This window comes from Cyclopterus lumpus, chromosome 3 (genome assembly GCF_009769545.1).
Source record: "Cyclopterus lumpus isolate fCycLum1 chromosome 3, fCycLum1.pri, whole genome shotgun sequence".
Lineage (NCBI taxonomy): Eukaryota > Metazoa > Chordata > Actinopteri > Perciformes > Cyclopteridae > Cyclopterus > Cyclopterus lumpus.
The window spans coordinates 19,326,127-19,353,566 of record NC_046968.1 but is presented as its reverse complement, the minus strand read 5'-3'; the positions used below and the strand labels follow the sequence as shown (position 1 = coordinate 19,353,566).

General features: G+C 40.2%; 1 protein-coding gene across 1 annotated transcript in view; it reads right to left on the bottom strand.

Moving 5' to 3' along the window:
* The window catches only part of LOC117725867 (MAM domain-containing glycosylphosphatidylinositol anchor protein 1), a 150,709-nt gene that overhangs the window by 99,325 nt on the left and 23,944 nt on the right, over positions 1-27,440 (bottom strand). Inside the window, exon 3 of the mRNA XM_034525735.1 lies at positions 6,192-6,331. Coding sequence (XP_034381626.1) covers positions 6,192-6,331 — 140 coding nt within the window. The remainder of the gene's footprint in view (positions 1-6,191; positions 6,332-27,440) is intronic.

Sequence of the window (27,440 nt, the reverse complement as noted above, 5' to 3'; positions counted from 1 at the left end):
TTTTCCCAAAAGAAATATGAAAACAAAATGGAATTTTGTTAAGCCCAGCTGCTCCTTGAGGTGAACTAACCATTTGTGACTTGATGTATGGCTTGTTGCAGCTGGTCTGAAGAAGAGAGAGGAGAGAGGAGAGTGAAAGAAACAAAAAGCAGAAATGAGGAGGAATAGATCAGTTTTAAGGGTGGAAGAAGAGCAAATATAACAAAGACATCTGAGGAGATAAGGTGAGGGATAGGAAAAAGACAAAAGACGTGAGAGGAAAAGACTGCAACAAAAAAAGAGGAAGAAAGAAAGAAAGAAAGACAGACAGACAGACGAAGAAAGACAGAAGGAGAGAGAAATGATGAGATTTATCTCTCCTCTGTATGGATCAGGGACAGAGCTCTCTTTTCAATCCAATCAAGCTCAGGCAAAGGTAAACAATCAGTCTTGGTAAAGGATTGGATAAATCCTCAATCAGACTCATTCTCAGTAAAGCAGCTATTTATTGGGCTGGCCTCACATGGCTAAATTGGATCCTCCTCCTTCTGAAAGAGGTGAAGAGAGCGAAAAAGGGCGAGAAAGAAGAGTCAACATCATCTCAGTCCAAGATGGCATTTATTCAAGTTTTGGGAGCAAAATAGTCTTTGGATTACAAAATAATACACAGTATAAAAGTATTTCTGGTCTGAAAATACACTAAAAAACCACTGCATATCACAAGGCATACATCATATTCCTATTATCTTAAAAGGATCCATCAAAATATGGGACACAACCAGCCGTCTCCCAAAGCTGGAAACCAGAGATAGATGCAAGACTTTAAAGTGCTTTAAAATCGCTTATCTGATTTATAAAATATTAAGCTACGATGTCTTTAGAGACTCTGTGGTTCGCTTCGGAGTGGGCCTGTTTATCAATAAATGTAGTAAAAATGTTGTCGGCACAAATTTGTAAGTGTATTGTTTCTCTGAAGGGTGAATACAGAGAGCATTATGAGGACATTCCTGCTAAACTGGAGTACATTCATAAATAATAACAAAGCAACCAGAAGACTTCTGCCAGCTCCTAGAGGCAAATACAAACTTCTGGGTGAGGATGGAAAAGAAGGAGACATGTTTCACTTTGGTCGCTGTTTGGCTGTGTTTTTTCTTTTACTTTTTCCTGAGAATCCACCAGCACCCGAAAGAATAAGGGAGTCTTGTTCCAAAATAAGATGAAAACTACTCTTACATCATTGCTGAAAGTATAACACAAGAGCATTTTTATAAAAATGTTTGGATACAATTTATTTTTGTTATCCCTCTACTTCAAAAATACTGACAAGTAGAAGGAAATAACAACAACTGTAAACTCTGTCTAACAACATTGAACATGGCAAACCACTTGAAATGGGTTAGTTTTATATGAGCTGGATGGCCATTCTGCAGATTAACTATAATGCAGGCTATAAGTCTATTTCCAAGGCTATGCCATATATTATGTATTCCTCTGCTGGGACCATCCCACGTGCAGTAGCCAAGAGGACCACAGTGCGTCTACTTTAACCCAGAAATCTCTAGATTTGAGGCACTCGCAAATTACCATTGCATATTTCATTATACTAGATATGAGCCCTGTAATTATTATTGAGGGTGCAGGATTTAAGAAGCTGACGCATACTTTGGAGCCAAGGTACACTGTCTCTAAAACAGACACTGCAATGCTCGCAGTGATGTCAAAATATGGCAGAATGAGAGAGGTGGTTACCGAGTAAATGAAGCAAAGGGCAGCAGTAAGTTTCAGCCCACACACATTTGGACGTCAAAGCAAACAGAAGTGATCTTATTAATGATTTTTATTTTATTACAGAGGACTCAAGTTTTGTTTTAGAAACAAAGGAGACAGGAGAGAGTCACGTCGCAGAAGTTATAGATGAAAACTCCTTTAGGTCAATGTCACGGAATATTTTCATCCCTGAACTGTCTGCTTTGGGTACTTTGTCATACATTTTATTGAGGTAGAAAATAGCAGTAAAATACTTTACGGTGTTTCATTCTTTTGCTCACTCTGACAATAAAAATGAAAAAATTTAGTATAGATGACATTATAAAAAAAGAAAACGTTGTGCAATGGCCCAACAGTCCATGTGTGTAAAGAAGGGTCTGGAAAGATGTAAGGATGGAGGAAGGAGAGCTGAGGTGACAGGGGTCAGGTTATCAATACCGCCAAGAGAACGCAGTGGAAACTCTGTAAGCCCAATGGGACCAAGTGCAGAATGCCGCAGTGTGCTGCTCCAGCAGAACACTGCACTGGGACAGAGGTCACACCCACCGCTCACTTCTATTCTATTGAATCTGAGCTTGCAGACTAAGAATGCTTGTCTGACTTCTCTGGTTATTGTGAGTGATTTTTGTTTACTCGTATCTGTTCAATTTAGACAATTTGAATCTTTTTAGATTGGACCACCCTTTTAGAGGGTGACAACAGAAACGGGTGAGAGAAAGGGGATGACATGCGACCAAGGTTGGGCCAACAAACTCTCATTGTGAGCATGCAACAGCTTCTAGGATGTAAAATAAAAAATAAAATCAGATGTCTATTTTTTTTTTCTCCGACACAATGTTAAAACATACATGTGTTATGCTTGCTTGCCCAACACATGTATTAGATTATTATAGAAAAAAATGCATACACTGTGCAAGTTGAGGCGAATCGTTCAACCCTTTTTATCACAATAAGCATCACCATTTCTTTCTCTTATCTCTTATTACCGTATCTTTCTTTATTCCTCCATCATTCAATGTCCTTCCACTGTTTGATCATGTTGTCATTATCTTATCTCTGTCTCTCTCTCTCTTCCTGCATGTGTGGACATTTGTGTATATATGCAACCTTCCAACGTGACAGCCCTGTCCTTCGCACATGTCGTCGCCAATATGTGATGCATTCAAGAATAGAACGTTATGTTATGTTTGCATAAGTGTTGACACATTTTTGTCAACAAGTTTGTTTGCGTTTCATTTACAGGTATACATTCCAGACGGTTTGACCCTGAATAAGTTTCATATTTACATTGCATTGTGGTTGTACAACACAAACCTGCGGGCTAACAGTTTTTATTCATACAAATTGTCAAATCAGAGGAATTATCAGAAATAACCCTTTTCCATCATCATGGTGATATGTAGGTACCAATTACTGTATGTTGTTGAATAGTATGTGTTTGCCTTATATTGTTGCTTCCCTTCCTTACAGTAGTCAAGGTCACCATTGGTTGAGGAAGTATTTCACTGACACAAGAATAATATATTAAAAACTGTGACAAAATAACCCTAACTGAAGTTCCTCTGACTAGTTGTTGATTCTGTCTTCATTCAGTCAACAATTAATTTATTTGTGCAAAATACATCGAGGTAGAAATTTCTTCCACAATGCCAAGACTCAGTAACACGTGAGTAGGACTTGATTCCACACACTGTCCATCACTTACATTTCATCCTTCATCATACGGAGGTTCAGGGTCAGATATGTTGTCTCAACCTCAGTGTTCCTGTCCGAGGGCTTTAAGCTACTGAAATGTTTTCACTGCTGTAGCTCTTTGCCTTAGTCTGTTTCTTTGTCTCTGTCTGCCTGTGTTTGTTAGTGTGTCACACACACGCACACACACACACACACACACACACACATACACTCACTCAAACAACTTTGCTGGAGGCAGTGTAAATCTTGCTTGTGCAACCACTATACAGTACACTGGGCATTGTACATTCTGGCAATGCGACCAATGTGATCGTTATTCAAAATACACTACCACCTCCGACCCAGAGAACAAGCAATCACTGACGCAATTTCCTATATCTTTGAACTGCCCCAGGGGAATGCACTTGTGTAGTATGTGTTTTTCAGAGAACGTTTTTATAATGATTATTATTCCGACACCGGTGAAAGTAAAGGTTTTATTTAAAGTTTGTCAGTATTTATTTGGGGACCTCTAAATGTGGTGTGCATCTGTATGTGTGTGTGTGTGAGAGAGAGAGAGAGAGAGAGAGAGAGAGAGAGAGAGAGAGAGAGAGAGAGAGAGAGAGAGAGAGAGAGAGAGAGAGAGAGAGAGAGAGAGAGAGAGAGAGAGAGAGAGAGAGAGAGAGAGAGAGAGAGAGAGAGAGAGAGAGAGAGAGAGAGAGAGAGAGAGAGAGAGAGAGAGAGAGAGAGAGAGAGAGAGAGAGAGAGAGAGAGAGAGAGAGAGAGAGAGAGAGATCAAATGAAAGAGGAATGATAGCCCAGTCAGTATATGGTTAGGTCAACAGGTATGTGATTAGATATTGCAGCAAAGCACAAATGATTTGTTTGCATCTGCAGGGTCACATAAGCAAGCAGCCTCTTACACACACACACACACACACACACACACACACACACACAGTCGATACACACATAAACACAAACGAAAACAAGGCCTAGACACAGGCACTGTTTTATTCATGTTGATGTGATGCCAGTGGACATTCACCCGTGAGGAACACTGCTTTTCTCACCTCACACACTCCCACACGTAAAACACACAACTCCTGCGCAGTCACCTCAGTTAATTTTACATCGAGCTCTGTAAGCTCACACATATGCACACACACACACACTAAGACCCTTGTGCAACATGTTCAACCCAGGGAAATCACATGTGTCAACTATTGGATGCATCTACTGCTCTCTATGTGTGTGTGTGTGTGTGTGTTCGCTTAAATGCTCTCAAAAAATATTTCTTTATGGAAGAATAAAGGTTATGCCCTATCTTTTAACCAACTAATGGGCCGCACTCCAAACGCAGCATGTGCAACCCAGTCTCAGCTGTTGTATAACATCAATGGTGCTTCTTCCCTTCTTTCTAATGTAGCTAAAAAGTACAGAAGGAATGTCAGTGGTACAATGTAGTGAACAGCAATTTATAAAAGTTGTACTGGGATTTATCAATTAATATATTGTTTATTTATCTTAACATATACTATCCTTCTTGTGTTTTATCCAATATTTCCATATGTCGTGTCAAAGATCCACTGGTGCAGCTGCATAATTTGCTAAAAGAAAAGTTAATTGTGACTGTAACATTAAGTCACAAGCATATTCTCTAAATCCTGAGCTACTGCTGGGCTTATTCATCAAAACAACATGCTGAATGTGTCACTAACAGCCAAGATTATTCATGTAAGTGCCAACAGATATCAACGTCGACCTGCGAACACTGAAGCAAGGCATGCTTTCAGTTGGTGTCACTGTGAGGCAAACGAACAAGGAGATTGTGTGACTCACAGCAAACACGAGCACAGTGACACTATAAACATGCCAAATGACTTGTGGATATATCTTATCATTTGTGCTCGCAAGGTTAGGGAATGTTTTTTAACTGACGCTCGTCATAGAATGTGTCCACGTCGCCTGCAGTCTGTTCAGTCACCAGCACGTTTTGCCCCGACATGCAAGCCTGGAAACAACCCCAACATGTAAACAAAGTGACGTTTTGCCAGATATAAGGAGGTGTTCATGCATTATAACATGCATTATAACATGCTTTATAAAACCTGAGGCATTGCTATTTGTGTCAGAAAAATATGAGAACAGAGATATTAGACAGTATCGGAGACATACATTAACAATCCAGCAAGATTGAAGTAGATGAGGTCTGCAAATCTGGAATTTCTTAAAGATGGAAGTGGTTTGAGTGCTAGAGTGGCTCATTGAGTACACCATTGGCAAGGAGAGGCCTCAACTCTGATTGTCTGGAGAATAGATGGGTGTTATTTTCTGATAAATGCACAGCTCTGATGTAGCATATTGACCACCTACATTAATAGATATAATATGGAGATAAGTATCTATCTTGACAATGATGTTGATTATTCTATTTTATGTAAATTAGTTGTAAAACCTCTGGTTTTATATTTACTGTACAAAAAAGACATGTTTCTCAGAGAGCTTTATGACACCACTCCGAATAAAGTAATATATGTTTATCTGTGTGTTTTAATATGAAAAGCTGGAAAATCTTCATTCATGCATTCAGAGATCAGTTGTCATATTAATGTGATCCAATGTTGTCCAAATATCCAGTCTCAACACCTACTTGCTCACTCAGTGAACGTCACCCTGGATAGCAGAATAGGCATCAACATCATGGCAAAGAGTCCATTAACAAATGTTCTGGCACACACACCTTTCTCGGCAGGTGGCTCGGAGCTTACCTGTGGTCGTGGGTGTCCTTTAACAATACACTGAAGCACTAGTGTGTCTCCTTCTTTGATGGTGTAGATTCTCTCACTGATGTTATCATCCTTGACGTTACACGCTGCGCCTGAGTGCACGATCTGGGCGTTGGCTGGAGCTGTGAGTGAACGCATGGACACACACACATGTAGCCATGGGGAAATACACACACATTCACACACACACACACACACACACACACACACACACACAGAGGGAGAGAAACCACATTGCATATTTAGTAAGATCTTTGCAGGAGAAAAAAAAAAGGTAATTGTCTTATGGCTGCATGTGTAATACTAGTGCTGGTATTGATGATCAGATAAATACATATATCACATTACTCTGCATCTGCATGAACAAAGCCTTTTGAAAAAAAGCTGGGGTGTTATGTGTGTCAGTGTTTGATGAGAGATGAGGTAATTTATTGGATAAATATTAACTATGGTCTCTATTAAGAGGTTAAAATGCTGATTCTCCACTCTGGGAGAGTGCGTTTGTCTTATACAGTAGAGAGTGTGCGATAGCAATGTTCACAAGATGGGTTTAAATAAGCCTTGTTTTATATCTGGATGCTTGTGTCAGACGGTGTGATATCAGTTTTGAAGAATGTCAGATGGTGAGGCCGGCGAAGAAAGGGCAACATAAATTGTCAATTTAGCAAATTGACAATTCTCAAAAGTGAGTTTGAGGTAAAAAAATTATAATATTTGCAGCAACATTATGCAAACTTGCAATTTAATTCTGCGTCATTTCAGGTTGTATTCAGACCTGGCTGCTTAGTAGACTTGGAAACAGTGGATTTGGCAGCCCAAGAAAATTCACACTTGAGAACCAAACATTGGGGAGTACAATTGTATTGTTTACTTTACTCATTTGACGATGTTTTGTTGTAACCAAAATGCAAGATGAAATCTTCTCAATTCATCATATTGAAACTATATCAACCGATTGCCTATAGCTTCATCCTCGGGTCTTCTTTCCAACAGTGAAGAAACAACACGCCGTGACAGCAACTGTCGGAAAAATGAATGATAGATGCACGATGGAAGATCTTTACAGCGGAGGAGACAACTACAATGTTGCAGTGTGCCGAAGCTGACCCGCGAGGAGGGTTGGCTTGCGTGCGAGAAGCCTCAGATGGCTTCACCTCCCATATGAAGGGAGACAGGAGCGTGGAGGGGAGAGACAGAGACAGAGCGAGAGAAACAGCGGGTGAAAAGGAAAAGGCCAGAGAGGAGTGTGAAACCCCAGAGAGAGAAGAGGCTGACGGGGGAAGCACAATGATGTGATGAGCATCGATTCACAGGGGGAACATATTTTCACTGTGCTCTACGACTGTTATTATTGAAGAGACAGAAAGCGAGTGGGCGGCCAGTCCACCTTAAACATCAACGCGATCAGACATTACAACGCTCAGCGCAATCACGAGCCAGAGATCAAGTTCAAAATAAAAGAAGCTCTGACTCTGTCGCTGCATATTCTCCGATATGTAACAAGCTGGAGCTGTTAATAGCTTAAGGTATTGGGACATAGCGAGTGTGCCTGTCCACTTATATCTGTACATTTTACTGACATTGCCACTTTACTACAAAGAGATTTATTTTGCTCTTTCAAGAAACAAAGAGACAAGAAAAAAAGACTGTAGGTCAAATTCAGTCATGGTAGCAAACCTACGCTATTGCCTTTTAGCTGAATAGAAAATGTATTTACTTGCTGCATACTTACAAAAATGTCTGCTAAAGTCTGGAGTATATTATAAAAATAATTATAAAAATGTTGAGGCATTTTGAAGATCTTAAGAAGAAGTTTGTGTGCGTGTGTGTGTGTGTGTGAATGCCTGTTTTAATATAATACTTAATGTTCTGCACTGTTGTGTTTGTGGGGCTCATCAACAGAGCAGTCCATCATTCACTCCTACAGACTTTCCATTATTATTTCAAAGACCTCTTTAACAGACAACAGACATTTCTTTACCAAAATAGCATAATATACACATTCATGCAAATATGCTCATACTCACAAAACATGCCTGCTCCTGCACACATGTAGCAACACATGTAGCAACACATGTAGCGACACATGTAGCGACACATGTAATGTAGTGACACATGTAGTGACACATGTAGCGACACATGTAGTGACACATGTAATGTAGCGACACATGTAGCAACACATGTAGCAACACATGTAGCGACACATGTAGCGACACATGTAATGTAGTGACACATGTAGTGACACATGTAGCGACACATGTAGCAACACATGTAGCAACACATGTAGCGACACATGTAATGTAGTGACACATGTAGCGACACATGTAGTGACACATGTAATGTAGCGACACATGTAGCGACACATGTAGCAACACATGTAGCAACACATGTAGCGACACATGTAATGTAGTGACACATGTAGTGACACATGTAGTGACACATGTAGCGACACATGTAATGTAGCGACACATGTTGCAACACATGTACGCAGCACGCCTTACTCCAGTGGCAGCAGCGCTCCACAAAAGGCTGTTTGTTAAGCTCTCTGCTTCTTGCTCTGTTGCCCTTCTCTATCCTCTGTCTTAACCTCAGTGTCTCTCTGTCTCTGGAGCACATGGTGTCTGACTTAAAGGAGAAGAATAAATCAAGTGGTAAAAGTTCAAGTGCACTTGATGAAAAACACCCAAACACAATCAAGAATTGTGAATGAGTTTGATTTTAAAAGCTACTCTCCAGGATATAAAACATTGGAGATTTCAATTGATTTAGTTTAACCCTTTAAAGAAATTTTTTTTAATTAAAACCAGATCATTTTCAGCAAGCACTCAACTTCAGATTCATACAGTTTATGTTTATATTCACACACACGACCAGTATAATTACAGTCTTCATCTGCTGAACACTGAGCAGATCCAGTGGAGCAGTTGGGAGTTAAGTGTCTCGCTGAAGGGCATGTTAATAGCAGTTGATGTGAGATGGGAGATCATGTCTTTTTATTTATGTTCCCTGCTTCCAGATTTTCTCAGTTATGTTTATTGTTGACCGATGATCTTCCAGTAACAAGCAAGCTCTAGGCCATAGTTTGGCTGGAGAAAATCTCTATGAATCAAAATGCAACCAATGAAAGGATAAAAGTATTAGAAATACTATGTGGAGTTCCAGAGGTGTGCGATACTAAACCAGAAAGACAGAGAGCTGATATAAATGGTGAATAATTGTCTCCTTACAGCTTATTGGCGTGTCGGCATTAGTTTGCCTCTCCGGAGAGGGAGGGAGGTCGAACAGAGCGGCTCCTCTGTCTGCTCTCGCCTTCGGCAGCTTGGCTGCTTCAACTGTCTGATCGAGTAAGGAAAGGGAGGCCGAGAGAGAGGACGAGACAAGAAAGGCAAAAGAGAGAGGAGGAGGAAAGGAAGGCAAGAGAGAGAAGAGAAAGAGAGAGAGACAGAGAGAGAGAGAGAGAGAGAGAGAGCGCAGAAAAACTGCAGACAAGTACAGAAAGAGGGAAGAAACTAAGAGAAAAGAGAGAATAAAGAAAAGCAGAGAGGCAAACAAAGCAACGCTCAAGTGGAGACTAACAGAGGTAAGGAGAGAATGGGAAGTAGGGCCAGAGACAAATGAATGAAATTAAGGTGGAAAAAAAGTGATCAAAAAATGTCTTCAAATGAAAGAATCAAACAATGTGAGAATAGAAGTAGATAATAATAATCCTAAAAAAGAGAGGTAAATGTAGTGGGCCAAAGAGGAGAGACTGACAGTGAGGCCAGAGAGGTGGGCTTGATGCTCAACAAGGCAATGCAGTCAAAGCAAAACAAAGGAGTGGTGCAAACCAAGAACGTGGACTTGTTACACTACAGAGACTTTCCCTCAATCTTCTATTTGCAGACAAAGTAACAGTAAACAGTAAAAAAAAAAAAAGCTGCCAGTCTACCTCACCAACTAACTGACATTTAACCACTTTGTAACTTTTGCAAATATCCGTTCAACTAACATGGTGTCCGACAACTAGGAATGCATCAAAAGGTAAAAGGTAAATGTGTCTTAGCACAAAGCAGCAAGATTGTTATGACTTAGGTAGAATCAATTAGAATGACACAAATTGTGTCAAACAAAGTAAATATTTGTATATGTTCATGTTTAATTGGTATCCATGTACTAGTAGGCACCGAGATAGAATAGTGGAATTATGTGGTCATTTTAGTCGTTGTAGTTTGTTGTTAGCCTGCAGTTTTTTTGCAACCAGAGTGGCATTAATTTCTTGATTCTGATTAAAGCGTCGCTGAATTAGCAAGCTAGCTCTCTAATGTTCGTTTTGAATGTTCGTACTATGCCTATTTTATTTCTGTCTTGGTAGGCTTCTGTGGAGAGTCTATGAGGGTTCAAAATACAGATCAACCAAATACATTCATGCCATGATAACAAATTAGGATTCACTATGATTCTGAAGAAATGTGATGATGCTGCAACAGCTGTGAGATTTTTTTTTTTTTTTTTTTTCGATATATCAACAGCAAAAACAAAACATCCTAACAGGGTAAAAAAATAGCAAATGAATCAAGCGTCTAAACTCGGCCAAAGCCTGAAGCATAACACAACACCGGCCCAGTGTTGTGTCCAGAGGTGCATCAATTCAGTTTGTGTGGAAGACGATCATCAGTCATAGAAAGCTGCTTTTTTGACAGCAATCTATCTGACTCTGATGATTCATCGATCACAGCTGTTCCAGGGAATGCTGATTGAAAGTGTTGTCCATGCATTATTGGAAACTTTCCGAGACATTCGATGAACATTAGCTGTAAGTGATACATAACTATCGGCAAATGCCTCGTCTGATTAATTGATTCGTCACCGCCTGCCATGTTTGTTTTTGTTGATGGGACAGGACATCTCTCACTAAAACTAATGATGAGACAGGAGAGCTGGTGTCAAACCGCAGTGACTGCTTGACGGAGTGCTGAGCAGTGTGTGTGTGTGGATGGAAGAGTGAACAAGGGTGGATGTGCGTGTGCCGTTGATATGTGAGCGTACGTACAGGCGTGTGTCAACGTCTGTGTGTGTTTCTATGCGGGTTGTACTGTATCTTGCCGGAGGAATCCCGCAGAACATCATGAATCCTGTCGAACACGAAGACATGCAGCGCATGATTGATATGCGTAGTTACTTTATGGGAGCTGCTCATGCATGCCGATGAGCTCTGTCTCAATTCACTTCATTTACAAGAGACCATTTAGATGCGTTGGCCCTTCCCCTTCCGCCATCACAAGTAGGCTACAAAAGAAAGGAAAGGAGAGGGAAAGCGGGAGGAGATAGGAGGAGTGGAGAGTGGGTCCCCAAGGGAAAAGTCACAGACTTTATTGATTAAGTGCAATAGAGGGAAGTGTTCATCAGGCCCAAAGAAAGACTAATCACACACACACACACACACACACACACACACACACACACACACACACAAACAGCCTTATGACCAAAAGCCTGAGTGACTCACATTGCCTCATCATTTTTATCAGGATTCTTCTCTGCAGACAGGACAGAGAGAGATCAAGCGGTTGATGTTATGGCCCCTGTCGTTTTCATTTTGGCTAGATTGGAGCTCCAGATATCAAAATGTGTCCGGGACATTGATTTAACTTTTGACCGAACCGTTAAATGGTCGTTATAAATGAAAAGACTTAACCTTCAGTAACCTCTTGGGTGCTTTTCAATTAACTGTGAATTGATGTTTCCCTGTTTGCACTTATATAAACACAAACACACTCAATGAAAGAATAAATACATATATTTAAATATGCTTCACTGAGTCAGTTTCTCACTGTTTTCCAGAGTATTTTTGGAAAGTCACACACATATTGTCACTAAATAGGTACAACCTCCCTCAAGTTAGTGTTGTGTCTTTCATACAAACATTCATTTTATTGTTATGGTTTCCAAACTCAGACCTGGAAGAAGTAGGCAAGCAGACAATTTTTTTTCCCAGCCTTGTTTGTAATTTGATTCTGTTTTTTGGAGATATCTACATCCGGATATAATTTCCTTTTTACACTTTCTCCTTCAGGCAGATTCAAAGGTTAAAGAAGAAACCGGAGGAATAACTGATATTACTGATTAACATTTACATGCACCTATTAATACTGAAGTCCAGATACGAGACAGATATTCAAACACAAGATAATGAGACTATGAGACTAATTGCAAAGCGCCGTGACTTAAGCTATAATAATATCACAGCAGATTTATTTATCAGAGCTTTTCAAAGTTGGGTGAATGGTTGTTGAGATTTTAGGGCCTTTTTGAATTGGGGAAGAGAGCGGCGATGATTGAAAACACCCACGGTCCTGCTCTTGGTTCTAGAGCCCTGCCGGAGGTCAGCAGATCTGAGGCGTTGGGAGGAGGCATGCTGATGGAGGAGGTCGGACAGGTCGGGCAAAAACAACTTGAGTGCCTTGCAGGTAGTGAACTGAATCTTGAATCTTTATCTTGTTTTGAACCGGGAGCCAGTTGAGGTCATGGAGGACAGGGGTGATGTGATAACTTGAGTGGGTATAGCGCCGTACATACTGGAGTTTATTAAGGACTTTGTTTGTGGCACTTTAGAGGATACAATTGCAGTAATCAACCCTGGATGTTACAAATGTGTAAATGAGTGTTTCTGCAACAGTAAGTGACAATGAGGGTCGGAGGGAGGTAATGTTACAGAGGTGGAGGAAGGCTGTTTTGATGATGTGGTTGGCAGAGTGCAGAAATGAAAGGGTTAAGAATGATTTCAGGGTTGCAATAAGGTAACCTGTGCTGATGATTAGGATTTCTGACTTACTGCGATTGAGTTTCAAAAAAGTTTCTTTGCATCTATGTTTTATTATCCATTAAGCCATTAATGATTACAATTCTGTGTCAACTATCTACCATTTGGAGTAAAACAATGAGCCCTATTTAGCGTGTCCAACTCGCCTTTTATTAATTAAATGGCATATAATCTCGGCATTTAGTCAGGCATAAGGGTTGTATTTAGTCTCTTAATTAATCATAGGTGCATTTTAGGCGTAACATGAATTAACAATCAGTGTCATCTTCCATTACCTTTAAAAGCCAGGTGTGCCTGCACCTGACGCATTGTTATTTAAATGTATGATTCTGCAAACTGGAGAGGCAAATGGTTACCTGCAGTAAAAATGTAGTTTCTGAAAGGTTAAAAGACTAATATAAACTAAACTAATATGGATTGAAGCAGAATAGTTCATGAGTTTTGACTTTTGGACAACCAGTCAAAAAAGAGGCGTCCATTTCTTTACTGCACAGGATTGCTGACAACTGTGAGTGGGTGCGGCACAGCGGAAGAGAGGATGATAATTGCTGACACCTGAAGAGAGATGAGGACAGACACATTGCAGGGAAGAGTGGCAGCACTGCAAAGCGAGTGTTTGAGCCAAATCTAAATATCAAGCCCAAGTAAGGCAAGCTGGCAAACACAAAGAGCTGGAAATGCTTGATAATTGGACACTTTATTATTGGATCCTCTTCCAGAGTCGGTGACACTCTCTTGACTTCTAAACCAATAAATGCTCTTCTTTTCTCCTAATTACCCCTCACCTAAGAGAATAAACACCTTTTCTCTCTCCACTTCAAGCACACAGAATTGCCTGTGTTAGACTCCCCACCCCAACCCAGGACTTACATCAGTAAATATACAGTATATTGTATATTTGTACTATTGATGTCTAAGTCACTGATAATTGTGAGCTGAAAGAGTAATGGGATATTGTAATTACTTGCGCTGATAAAATTGGTTATCTTTTGAAATGATAATGATAACCAACTAACGTGTGTATGGTAGTGGACACAATCTAGTTATTTTCTTCTTTATGAGAATCTTTACAACCTAATTTATTTTGAATTATGGGTTACAAGAAGAAGTTCACCCTAAACTGCACCCTTGAGATACTAATGACAGACATAATTGCATGTCTGGCACACAGCTGTTAATTGTGTTCACAATAATACCTTCCTTAAATCCCGCTAATTAGAATAGCTCGTCGGAGACAATCCTAAGCAGCCATCCACTGTAATGTAATTCTACAATAGTATAATACTAAAGATATTATTATAGCCTGATCTTTACTTGTAACTGTCCATAAATACCAGGTTTAAACACACATATACGGGGGGCGGGGCAAGAATGGTAATGATGATAATGATGCCATGAATACACAAACCAAGCAGACTTTTCTCCTCCATCAGTGCTGAAATAGGGCGTCCATGCTCCAGTTGAGCCTTATCACCAAGCCCAGCCCAACAAGAAAGAGAATATGCATTTTTCCAAAAATGTCAATAACTGTTTCTAATGAAAAAAATAGTATTGAGAAGCTTGGTGCATGTCGAAAAGTGATACTAGAAAGAGGAAGGAAGCAGCTTGGTCACATGACAGTGAAAAACACAGATATCCCCTGATCACACAACACACTAAGAGGTATTGATTAAATGACCACTGTGAAGGAATGGACAATAAGCCAACAGTAGCATGTGAATCAATTACACACACACACACACACACACACAACACACACACACACACGCACCAATCATCACTTTCCTGTGGGGAGCTTAAAGCAGAAAGCAAAAAGAAGAAACACATTTATAGAGAAAAGGTGATAGAACAGACAGATGAGGAAAAACAGCAGATTAAGAATATTTGTCCAATGGACTAGTATTCAGTGCATTAAATTATAAATATCCATATGCCGAGCAATGCTTTTCTCCAATTGTGGCTTACATTTTGTCCGTCAGTGGTCATTGCATGGATTTATCTACATGAATAAGTGCGCATGTCTCATGATTGTGCTATTGTTGACATCAGTGGATGTGTGTGTGTTTGTTTGTCATGTTTAAATTGGTCATGCTTTCCTGTGAATCTGACCACGGATTAGACAACTGTCAGTACTGACTGCACACATCCAATGCTAATAGCTTGTTATTTTATCCACACCAATGAAGGGCCTTTCTAGGGTCATGAAATCGACACGTCAGGGTGTGTTCGACAGTGTGTATGGCATTCCTGCCGTGATACCTAGCGTCTGTGTCGTGTGTGTTCCTGTGCTTGTCAGTGAGTGACTGTGTATTTTTCACCAACAATCACTGTAAGTGGAGAAAGAGATTGTGCGATCAACAAAAGTATCAGTTGACAGATATAGCTAATAAAGGGGGATCACTAGAAAGCAGAGGGTAGATTGGAAGGTCAGGGAGGTGGAGTAACAAAAAAAACTGTAATGAAAAAGAGAGAGAGCCAGAGAGAGGAAAGAAGAGCAGCTGTTTCCTGGCAGCACTGCAGGCTTCATATTCGAGGACAGTGACTCTTCTCTTTGAAATATTGTTCAATATAGATTATTGACATGCAATCCAAGAGGAGAGGCAGGAAAGAGAAAATAATATAAAGATATATGCTTTTTCCATAACTGAGCATTTATTTCTTAATAGGAGATATTCTCTACTTTCTCGTACTTTTTTCAGCAATCCTGAGAATTACCTTGCTTGGCCTTACCCTGATCCTATTGTAAGATCCAACAATGCTGTTTTTTATTGCCCTCATATGATATTTTGGTCTTTGCTCTTGAGATACTAAAAAGGTCCAAAAACAACTCCATTAATGTGATTAAATCTAGCAAAAGCAGCAAAGAGAAAGGTAAAAGCTTGCAAATCCCCAACTTAATGTCTTAAACACTTCTTGTGAGGGAACAATTGTGCACATAGCACACAGGTCTGAGGCCATACAAGGTCACAGCCACATAAACAGGTACATTTAATATGTTAATAAAATATAGCTTTTTGAAATTTAGAGTGAACGAGGTGGAAAAGAGACGGGCAGAAAAGACAGCAAGTCACGTATGGGGGAGTAGGGGTCGCGTCTGTTGTGAGGACTTGAGTGATGTGAAGTGATCAGGGGTTTGTAGAGCACGGGCAAACAGGACTTGTCCTCCTAAATAGGAGTGGGCTTGCCACACTTGAGCTTTCCCAGGATGAAATAATAAAAAGAGGAGAGAGGGTGAGTTCAGGCAAAGAGATGAAACAGCTCATATCTTTGAAGAGACGGGTAGAGGGGTGAAAGGAGCGAGAGGGAGAAGGGAGGGAAGGACTGAGAAGAGAAATAAAAAGAGATGTGTGACTGGCATCGTCTTTGAGAGTGTTCCATTAACAAAGCCTGTCGTGTCCAATATACAGTGTGCCGATATTGACAGGCCGAGGATCAGGAGAGGATAGAAGGCAAATGAAAATAAGAGAAGAAAATATAGAAAGCTAACGGCTTCATTAGCTTTCATGAGCAAAAGATTGTGTAGATATGCAACATCTCTGCAGACAACATGCCTCAGTATTTTGCCTCACATAGCTCCACCATGAAGTCAACAGTTTAGTTTGTCCAATAATTTGGTTTATGATAATATTTCTGCAAAACAACAGTCATTCGCATCAACCTGTGTTGTATAACTAGCACATGTTAGCATGCTAACATGCCAGGCTGTTGCCTAAGATCAGCATGTTAGCATTGCCACTGTGAGCCTGTTAGCATGTTAATGTTAACATTTAGCATGCACGGCACTAAAGTTTATGGGCAAACTGTTGATGGCTTATTGACAAATCAATGTATTATTTTAGCACTAGTGTAGACTGAAGGCTATCGTAGCTAACTCTTACACAAGTTAATATCTCATACAAAATTAGAAATCATGCAGTGAAAGGGTTAAAGTTTAGGCAGCTACGCCCTAAAGCATACCCTGCTTTATCATCTATTTTACTCTAAATGGGACCATAATTTACTAAATCAACATCATGCTGTATAGAAGAAGACTTGAAAGTAGCGGTTAAGACCAAAAACGTTAACTGAGGTAATAAATCAAGTGAGAAGTAGTCTTTTTCTCATAGGTTTTCTAAGGCTTTTAGAAAGAATGAAAGAGTTTAAGGCACTTCCGCAATGGTTTCACTTTTCAGGTCGCCGCCTGGCCTTAAATAAGAATGAACCAGAGAGGCAAAATGGAGAAAAGAATCAAAAAAGAATCAACTGCATTGCAGAACATTTGCAACAGCATGGCCTTCCTAGAAACATTCAGGTTTTCAATTGCGGTAAAAGAGGAAACACCAGCCATATATATCTGTATTCATATTTATGCACACTCATGTACACTTTTAAATATATTCTAGTGATAATTGGAAGTGATAAAGATATGTTTTAAAGATCTTTCCAGAGACTCACGAAATGTATTTCGCACACTGATTAAAATCATTTTGCCGAATAAATTTAACTGGATATCAGAGTTGATGTAACTCAGCCTAAAGTAAAGGGAACAAGATCCTCAATTAACTCCAATTTGAAACTAAACAATACATCAGTATGCAGTTAGAGTTACAACAGCACATATTGATATCTTGATTAGAGTTGTGCTCATACAAAGTTGTACACAGACAAATTCCTATTCACTTTCTCAAACACACACACACACAAACACACGCACACACGTACACGCACACACACACACACACACACACACATATACACGCTCATCGCTGTGAGCGGAGCTTAGTGCTGCTAAAATCAGCAGTAGCCTTTGCCGGGGGTGGGTAAACAAGTAATGAGTTCTTGTAGATTACTTGAACTAATTAAGTACAAAGTTTAGATATTTTGACATAAAAAGAAAAAATGACACAATGATGTGGGACTTTTTATTCAAATCGTCTCATGATCTTATCTTATCTAATCTTCATCAAATAAAATCATATTTGTTTTGTTTATGTCGAACCAACAGTGTAGCCTCAGTGTCTCAAATCCTTTTAGACTTCTCTTCAGGACCCACAAATCTCTTGTCTTCAACAATAAGCCCCCTCCTGAGGATTTTCATAAGTTATCCTCACTCAAATCTTTTAATCGTGTTAGACTGAGCTTAATGGGGCACCCTGGTGGGCCAGCTGTGAACCCCTGCTATCTAATGTTGAAGCTCATCTCTTGACTGTCACAGGTCATCTAGCCTCTCTATGCCTGCTGTCCTGCTACACTCCAATTAACACTCTCCCTTTAATGTCATTAAGAAATAATTTAATCTTAGAGAGGACAGGAAAGGAACAATAGATGAGATGTAAGCGTGGCCAATTCAGTCATGCCTTAGAAGTGTAAATTAGGTTTTAAAATGTACGTTTCACAGTACCTACGTACATCATCATTCCCACCAACCTCTGGGTCTCTCAACGCAACACAAGCATCTGTTAAGAGAGGAAAAGAGCAACGGAAAGACAGAGAGAGAGAAACAGACAGCGAACAGTAACAGCTGGCTAGGCTTTTTGCAGCAAAGGCTTTGCGTCTTTCATTGTTTTGTGTGTGTGTTTTTTCTTTCCGTGTTTGCACAACATATGCCACACAAACCACCTTAGGTGTAACATATGATTTTTGTAGTAAATGTAGCTTAGCAAGATAGGTATGCTTCCGAGAGTCAGGGAAAGGTGTCTCTCCTCTCCAGTTTCTGTAATTATATGGAGAGGAGAGGAGAGACGACAGAAGCAAGGCAGATAATAAAACACTTAAATGCAGGGGGCAATGAGAAGAGGAGAAAAGCCATGTATAGGAGGAGAAGACAACGCAGTGTGGTGTGGTTATTCCATATAAGCATAATGCTCCAACTCACTTTGATGGCACGCACACACACACACACTCATATGCCCATTCACATGCTAAACACATCTACAGCACCAGATAACAAGAGACACACTTGGCTCTGCACACAGTGGAAGTGCATATGGGCAAAATAAAGAATCCTGTCTGTGTGCACGGTGTACGTGCGTGTGTGCGTGCGTGCACATCGGCAAGGAAGTTGCAACCGAGGAGCCGACAATGCAGCGTTCAGTCCAGGTGAAGTGGTAGAGGAAGTAGGTACTAAGAAAGGATGTTGACGAAGAGCAGAGCGAGAAGAAACGCTTGAATAAAAGGTCAGAGGAAGAGCTGGAGGTACGGAGGCAGGTGCGTGTGCGCGTGCGTGTGCATGTGTGCATAGAAATGCTGAGAAATATTTTAACTGATACAAAATATATTGGTTGCTGGGCAGGATAACGGCTGTGAACACCAAAATAATCAAGTAAAAAGTCTAATTTCATGCTAATATGCATGCATCCACAGTGGTCGACAACCATGATCTCAGAAGTAAGACAATCATTTAAAATGACAGGAAGAGCCACGTCAGGGATTTGGTTCCATAGTTTGGTTTGCATTTTGTGTTTCCTCAAACAAAAATTTTTAGTTGAAACCAGAAGAAAATGTACAAACAATGTAACAATGTACTGAAGAGGGAGATCAATGTGCAAAGATACTGTCAGAGCGATACTGTCAGCAGAGGAACCAGGTGGAACCTTCAATGTGCCTGATCAATAACTTTCAATTTCAAAGTTAACTTTAACAATTTGAAGTATGACTTATTTTTAAAATTCATGAGCATCTGGTGTTTATGCTGTAAGATAAATTCATGAGTTAAAAACGTTCTATTTAAGACAATAATTTACATTTAACAAAGTGATAAATGTGTCCTGTAAATCGGTTTTCCTCCCCAACTTTTTTACCAAGAGAGAACTGTGAAAGATTGTTCGGGGGTACAGGGGGCAAACAATTAGTAAATCTGGCAACTACCAGCCATGATAATTACAATTACTGAAGCTGTGTGTAGACAAGGACATGGAAATAAAAAGAGATAATAACTGTTTTGTGAAGGTGTAAATCTGTCTCATCTAAAAACAGCTGGAAAATTACTGTTATGACCCGGCTCAAATAAAGATGAAGTTGAATAAGAGATATTGTTATCCAACCAGATCAACCCAAATTAAGATCTAGAGTGGGATCAGGGGTGGCAGAAGTGTTTGTACTGTATATAAGAAGTGGAGGTAGTCACCTTGGTTTTTTGTCATTGCCATCTTGGTTTTGAGCAACCAGAAGTGACACGAGAGGCTGAAGTTTAGTAAAAACAATCGATGAATTAGACATACAGTATCTAGGCGACTAAAACAGTTAGAATTAGCTTTTGTGAACTGAAAACACACTTAAAAAACAAAAACATGGACAACTTCCAAGCCAGACAACCTGTCAATCACAAGGTAGCCACGCCCTAAAGCACAACCTGCTCTATCGCCTATTTTCCTCTAAATGGGACCATAATGTACTGCTGTAAACCATAATAATGTCGTTTTGAAGAAGACTTGAAATGAGCAATTGAAACCATCCACTGCATGTAACAGCAAAGCAGACAGAGGGAGACTGTTGGTAGCAGTCAGGGCTTTATAGACTGGGAACACCATGCCCGGTATCTGGAAAACATGGAGGACAGTAGTCGTCACAACGCTCAAAAAAACTCATTTAAGCTCCAATGTTTTCTTAAGACAACTGCTATGAAAATCACCCCACGGTCAAGTGGTTTATAGTCTACAAAGAACACAATTTATTAAAATATCATATCTCTTCCAACTTCTTTTGCACGATGTCCAGAGTTTGTGAAGGCAGAGTAACGGAGAGCTGGAGAGGGAAGGAGGTGAGGCGAAGCGAGTTTTAAAGGATAACTGCAAGTGAGAGACTTCTTAAGTGAAGTGAGGGAGAGAGTTTTAATTCAATTTTCTGTGCTTTGGAATTTGTATTCTGGGTGATGAGTAGGAGGAGGAGATAGGTTTGAATTTTTACCGAGCACATTCACATACAGGGGCTCAAACTGCACCTACACTGTGCCTGACTGTCGGCTACACAATTCTTATTATGTTTTAAAGCACTTCAAAAAGCTAAATAATTCAGTTATAAGGGGGAAAAACTGAAAAGTAAAACACTAAAAATGTTTATATTGTGTGTGTGTGTGTGTGTGTGTGTGTGTGTGTGTGTGTGTGCTGATGGTACACCCAGTACCATCAACTATGATGGATTATCAGCGATAGGGCTGCCCTGGATGAGCCCTTAGATGAAATTGGAGCAGCAAGCTGCGAGCTGCACGCTAAAACCTGACGGGGACAGCTGGCCAAGGATAACCTATATGTGGCTGTTGAGCTTGAAAGACAAAGATGGGTATTATTTTATTTGTTTAAAGCAGAGTCTGTGGTTAATCGGAGCTAGGAAACTTTTTTAACATTAAATGTTGTGTTTGTTAAGAAAGAAAAAAATTGCTACTACATAAGCAATGTTTAATTCTTCTGTTTTCGGAACAGCTTCTCCTGTCTGGGGCATGGAGCCGATCCCAGCATGCATTGGGAAAGAGGCAGGCTACACGCTACTCAGGTCATCCATCGATCACAGGGCTAACAGATACAGACACATTTACACTCACACACTTGCGGATGGTTTCTAGTTCATATAAACTGTATTGGGACTGTCACAGGGAAACTAAGGGCATCAATCCTGTTTGGGGAAACTGTGTTGTCACAGGAACAAAAGGCATAAGAAGCCTATAAAGGAGACATTCTTAGACTACAGTGAGTTTTGACCTCAAATTGTGACTGTTTAACCTGCATCTGGTAAATGGTCTGTACAGCTTTTCTAGTCTTCCAACCACTCAAAGTGCTTTAACACTACTGGTCATCATTCACAGGGGCGAACATGCAAGGCACGTTCACATCAGGATGATCTACTATTCATACTTATTCACACACCGCAGGAACTGCCTGCGGGGGCAAATGGGGGTTAAGTGTGTTGCCCAAGGACACATCGACATGGACTAGCGGAGCCAAGGATCGAACCGCCGATCCTTTGATTGAAGGACAAGCTTGATCTACCACTTAGCCACAATCACCCCAAATAAGTGCATAACTCTCCCCATATAGACCACATCTCTGTAGTTATCACTTTGCCCTTTGAAGATTCACCTGTAACCTAGCAACGCTGTGATCGGCCACTAATATTTTCCTGGGAGAAAAATATTACAAATTCTGTTTTAAAATCTATTGTAGCCTTTCATTAGGTGTACCTGGGCTTTAATTAAGACACACAGTTCTACACGACTTGTAACTTGTCCAGTTTGAAGTTTGGTTTGTTTCTTGTCTTTTCTCGACCAACAATCCCTTTCTTTCTCCTCTCATTGCTAAATTTATTCTCAACTCTAATTTAAAGTTTGGCTTTTACTGCATTAGGAAGAAAAACAATTATTCTGCTAATGAACCGTGCAATAAAAGAATGTTCAGAGATTTCAAATGTTTTAATCTCAAAAAACAATCTTGCCAGTGATACCTTGAAATGTCTTCAGTAAGAGTGAAGATTGTGCAACAGAGGAAAGAATCTGAACATAATAAAGATCTGCTGAAAGTCTCACACTCTTGAAAGTTATTCATATCAGTCTGCCTGTCTCTTGTTGGCATGTTAGATCTCTTTATATGTGATAAGACCTTTGTCCTCTCTGACATAGTTGATGTAATATATATCAGCCAAACTGCAATCTCACACAGGCAGAAAAAACACTGAGGGCGGATACAGATCCCAATGGATTATCTTCCAACTGAGGATGCATCAGATACTAATTTAGCAAACAAGAATGAACAGTGAGCTCCGAAATTCATTGCAAGAGTGAGGCATCATCTCCAAATAGTAGCTTGAAAAGGGTGCTGACATGATTTTCCAAGGCGTTTTTTATTTTACAGGATGACACAATATTTCCCAAATGTTGTATTCAAGCCACACAAAACCGATACACTAAATGTGTCTGAATGAGGGGCAGTGACTCATCAAGAATGTGTTATTTAACAGCAGATTAAATATTAACTGAGAACAGTCAGACTCAAAACCTCTGAGGAGGGAGGATGGTAAGACAATAACAGATTGACGAAGAGAGAAAGTGTGCACGAGAGAGGCGGAGAAATGCATTGGACAACTGCACAAATGGTAAAAAGAAAGATGCAGAAAAAATAAGCAACAAATACAAATAAAAATACAAATAGAGTGTCTGGAGTCACACAGCATCTACAGAAAGGACCTGCTTCCCTGCACTGACCGCCACCCCACATCCTGTGGCTAAACCCCACTGTCACAACACCCACTATTATGTACTTCAAGTCAAACTGATTACCTATTGTGAATTACAACTTGCATTAGCTTAAACCACGCTATCATGAAAGATTAATAACAGGAATTGTGACATCATGTTCTTAATGACTCTTCAAAGATGAAGTGAGGAACTCTGAAGGGAAAATCACAGGCTGAGTGCCACTCCATATCCTTAAATTAATGAATTTCAAAAATAGAGTGAAATTGGTCATGGGAGAGTAATTTTGTACTTTCAACATACAATTATAGTATTTAATCAACATGTTTAAGAGAGTTTCAGTCTGTGGTGTAACAAACGTGAGAAAACAATACGTGCAAATCTGCATTCATAGAGGAAGTCAGCTTGAGTGGCTTCCCCATTTTAGAGTGTTGGTTGTGTCTGTGTGTGTCAGTTAAATACAGAAAGAAACATACAAACACATAACCATTAACATTAACCATCCTTTCAGTTCACTTTTTTGCCGACACACAGAGAGTCAGGCCTTTGAGCTCAGTGTTGTCATCCCGGCACCTCCTGTAGTTTCACGCTGGGCTTCAGAAAGAGAAAAAATGAGGGGATAAAACAAGACAACAGAATCTTTTGAAGCCTCCGATCCCCTGTTGTGTCAAATAACTTTGACAAGAGTGGAGGCGGAGCGTTGATCAGAGCAAGAGGAGATGGCTCCTAATTGGCTGCATGAAGAAAGGGAGGACAAGGCCAAGGAGGCTTCCTAATAAAACTCAAGGCTGTGAGTGACAGCATGTGTGTATGGTGACAACACACTTATGGGCGAGTACTCCACAACACACACCTGTACCCCCTCTTTGACAACCTGCCAGCCCACGAAAAGCTATCACAACTGGCCTTTTGTTATTTAACACGTAAATCCACACTCCTTTTTTTTTGCATTGAGTTCGACCTGCCATTTGACCAATAGGAAGCCATCTTGACAGAGCTGACCTTTTCAGGAAAAGAGAGCTAGAAAGTCCAAATGTAGGGAGCAAGCACAGAGTATTCAGTTGTGATGCACCATTCACCTTTATTTCACCTCCTCTGTCAGAGTATAAAGCACTCTTCATATAGTTTCCAGACAAATATGAGACAGAGGTCAATGGTTCAAACATCTTTTGAATAAACTGAATACATATTTTGTTCTATTAGCATCTGCACTTATAATGCAGCGGTAATAAAGGACAGATTTAGGACAGGTGTAGAATGGGGGATTTTTATAATGACAGTTACTATACATGTTGCTCAGAAGCAACAAAGCTTTTCTTCTGCTTTGCTCATATACTCTATGTACAGCAAGCAATGCAGGGCTTTGGATGTTATGGCTATTCTGTCAAACACAGTATTCTGTCATCTCAACAACATTGGAACAATATGGGTCATTATGGAGGAAGCTGAGAAATATATGTCACAATAAAAACGCACACACAACTACGTTGAGAAAATCCCCAGATGCAGTTTGAGTCTCGCAAAAAACTTTTCAACACAGCCATTAGAAGCCGTGAAGAGTGGAGGAGGTGGATGAGATTGACATAAGGAGACAGGGAGGAAAAGAGAGGCTGGGAGAGGAAAAGTATATTAGTAAGTCAAGAAAGAAAGGGAGCAGAAAGAGAACAGAAGATAAATAAAACAGAGTAACAAGAGGAAGTGAAGAGAAAGAAACTGTTCAAAACAAAAAAGGAAAAAGAAAGAGCTCAAAAACAGAGCTCAAAAAAGGAGAGAAAAGACGATGACAAAGACATGGGGAGAGTGGTGAAAGGAAAAGTGGAGAGCGAGCACTGAGTGAAATGCCACCAGGCCTGTCACATATCTCTACAATATTAATTACATTGTGCCACGCTTCTGAATAATGGAACAGCCCTATTTAACCAGACTGAATTATTTAGCAGTTACTTGGCCTATAGTGTATATAACAAGATTGATAAGCATCGAGTACAGGTAATGAAATTCCAAAGGGAACCGCACGGAGGAAAGTTGAGTTCACCTGCACTCATTAGAGCCCATCCAGATGTGAGTGTGTGTGTGTGTGTGAGTGTGTGTGTGTGTGTGTTACTGATCCTGGGTGTGTGTGTGTGTGTGTAAAAGTTATGTTGCATCTATTTACTGCATTATATGTACTTAAGAATATAGTCCCTTGAGAAGCCTTAGTGTGTGGGTACTTGTGCTTTCACTCACACTTGATGTATCTATGCATATGTTTTAGAGCTCCAAGGTGAAGCCTTTTGTGTGTGAGCAATTCCTAAATAAGACGCAAAAAATAATGTATTAATTTTGCCCTTGTAACCAAACCTAGTGTTGCTCTGATGCTGGATAGTCAGTGGTGACCCGAGTGAGGCACACATTTTATACTTACAAGTGCTGTATCGGATGACCGTTAAAGAATATGACACCCCCCTGAGGGAACGTGAATTTCTATGCAAGACATCTCAACCTTTATTCATCAAGGATTGCTGCCCTCAGAGAAATTCTACTTTTCCACAGAAACACTGGTTACACACACACACATTGACACAGAGTTTATACAGGCGCACACCTGGAAGTTGCAAAGCACCAGCAAGTAATTCAAGGACAAGGACGGCGTCGCGCCACAAGTGTCAGAGAGTGTTGCTTAACTTGAACGCCCGTGACACACAGCATGATGTCATTTTATCAGTGAAAACCTTGTGTGCGCTGCCACAAAATGTATCACACTCGTTAGTGCATACTTTACATATTCTACAGATACAGCAGAGAGATATTTAGGTACTAATACTTCTAAATGCAAGAATAAAAAGGCCCACAGGCGCAAAATGGACTCAGTGGAGAAGTAATAAAAAACATTGAGGTCGGTCAGTCCCTGCTCTCCTGGAACAAGGCTGGAGCACTATGTGAACTGTGTCTGTCCCTGAGGTTATTTAGCATGTGTGAGTGAGTGTATATGCAATATTGAGTCTGTATGTGTGTGTATGTGTGTGTGTGTGTATGCATAAGGTGCTTCGGCTGTCGACGGCAACCCTCTTCACAATTAATCAGCCCTGCCTGGGAAATGGATGTAAGAAAAAACTTAAAAGACTTAATTCATAAATAAATCACACAGTAAATAATAGGTGTTTGTGTTGCCTGCTACAGTAGACAAGTATGTGTGTAAGCCGAGGGAGGGAGAAGATTTACTTTCACACGCTGCACATGCTGGATGAGGCAAGGCAGCTGAAGACAATAAATATGCATTACTGGTGGCTGGTAGTGAATATGACAGGTGCAAAAGAGCAAAGAATAAGGAAAGAATGGAGGAGATGGATCAGAAGAGGGTGGAAAGGAGGGGCTGGGGGTAGGATGCTGAAAGAGGAGACATGAGGGAATCATGAAAGAGAAATGAGAAGGTGTGCAGATGCAGAAGGAGAGAAAGTAGGATGGTAGTAGAGATGATGAGGTGTGGTGGAATTGAGGAAAAGGAAGGTAGTTGAGGAGCGAGAAGAGAAAGAGGAGTGAGTACGACAGAACGAGGGAGATTTTTTTTCCGGTTCGATGTAGCAGCATTTTGAATTATCAGCAGATAAAAAGTACTAAGACTCTTTGGGTTGCAACTTGTTGTAAATCGCCCGGCAGACGACTAAAAAGCGAATGCAATTTTGCTCAACTGCTGTGTTTACACAAATGTTTTTTCTGAAAGAAAGACAAGATATTCCTTATTAATTCAAATGTCACAAAAACACATTTTAAAGAGCAACAGCTTAAGTACAAACCTAAAGGATAAAATCAGATTTTGACCGATTTTGAACCTTTAAACATGAAGGATCCTTGATTGCATGTAATGAGAGCTTAGCAAAGAACTGCACCCCAGCAGAGAAAACTCATTTTAGGAGCACATTGATCCTGGACATGCAGGTCTTTCCTGTTTAATGTGACTGCTGTTTAAATATAAGCAAAACAAAAAAAGAGTTGAACTGAAGGCAGACAACGCAGCAAGAAGCACACGCACCATTGTCACTGCTTTACACACTTACTCGCAACACATGCTTAACACGCCATGAAATTATTTAATATTCAAATGCAAAGAGAGAGAGAGAGCGAGAGAGAGAGATAATCACATGCACAAACAATCTACTTGCTCGAGCGTATATATTCTAGTTTGCCATGAATCCTTATGGGCACTGAGCCGTAGCCTACAGAGTTATTACACCTCCACATCCTCTCATTCGCTCCCTCTGTTTAAGTTTCTTCTCTGGTTGTCTCTTTCTCGCTC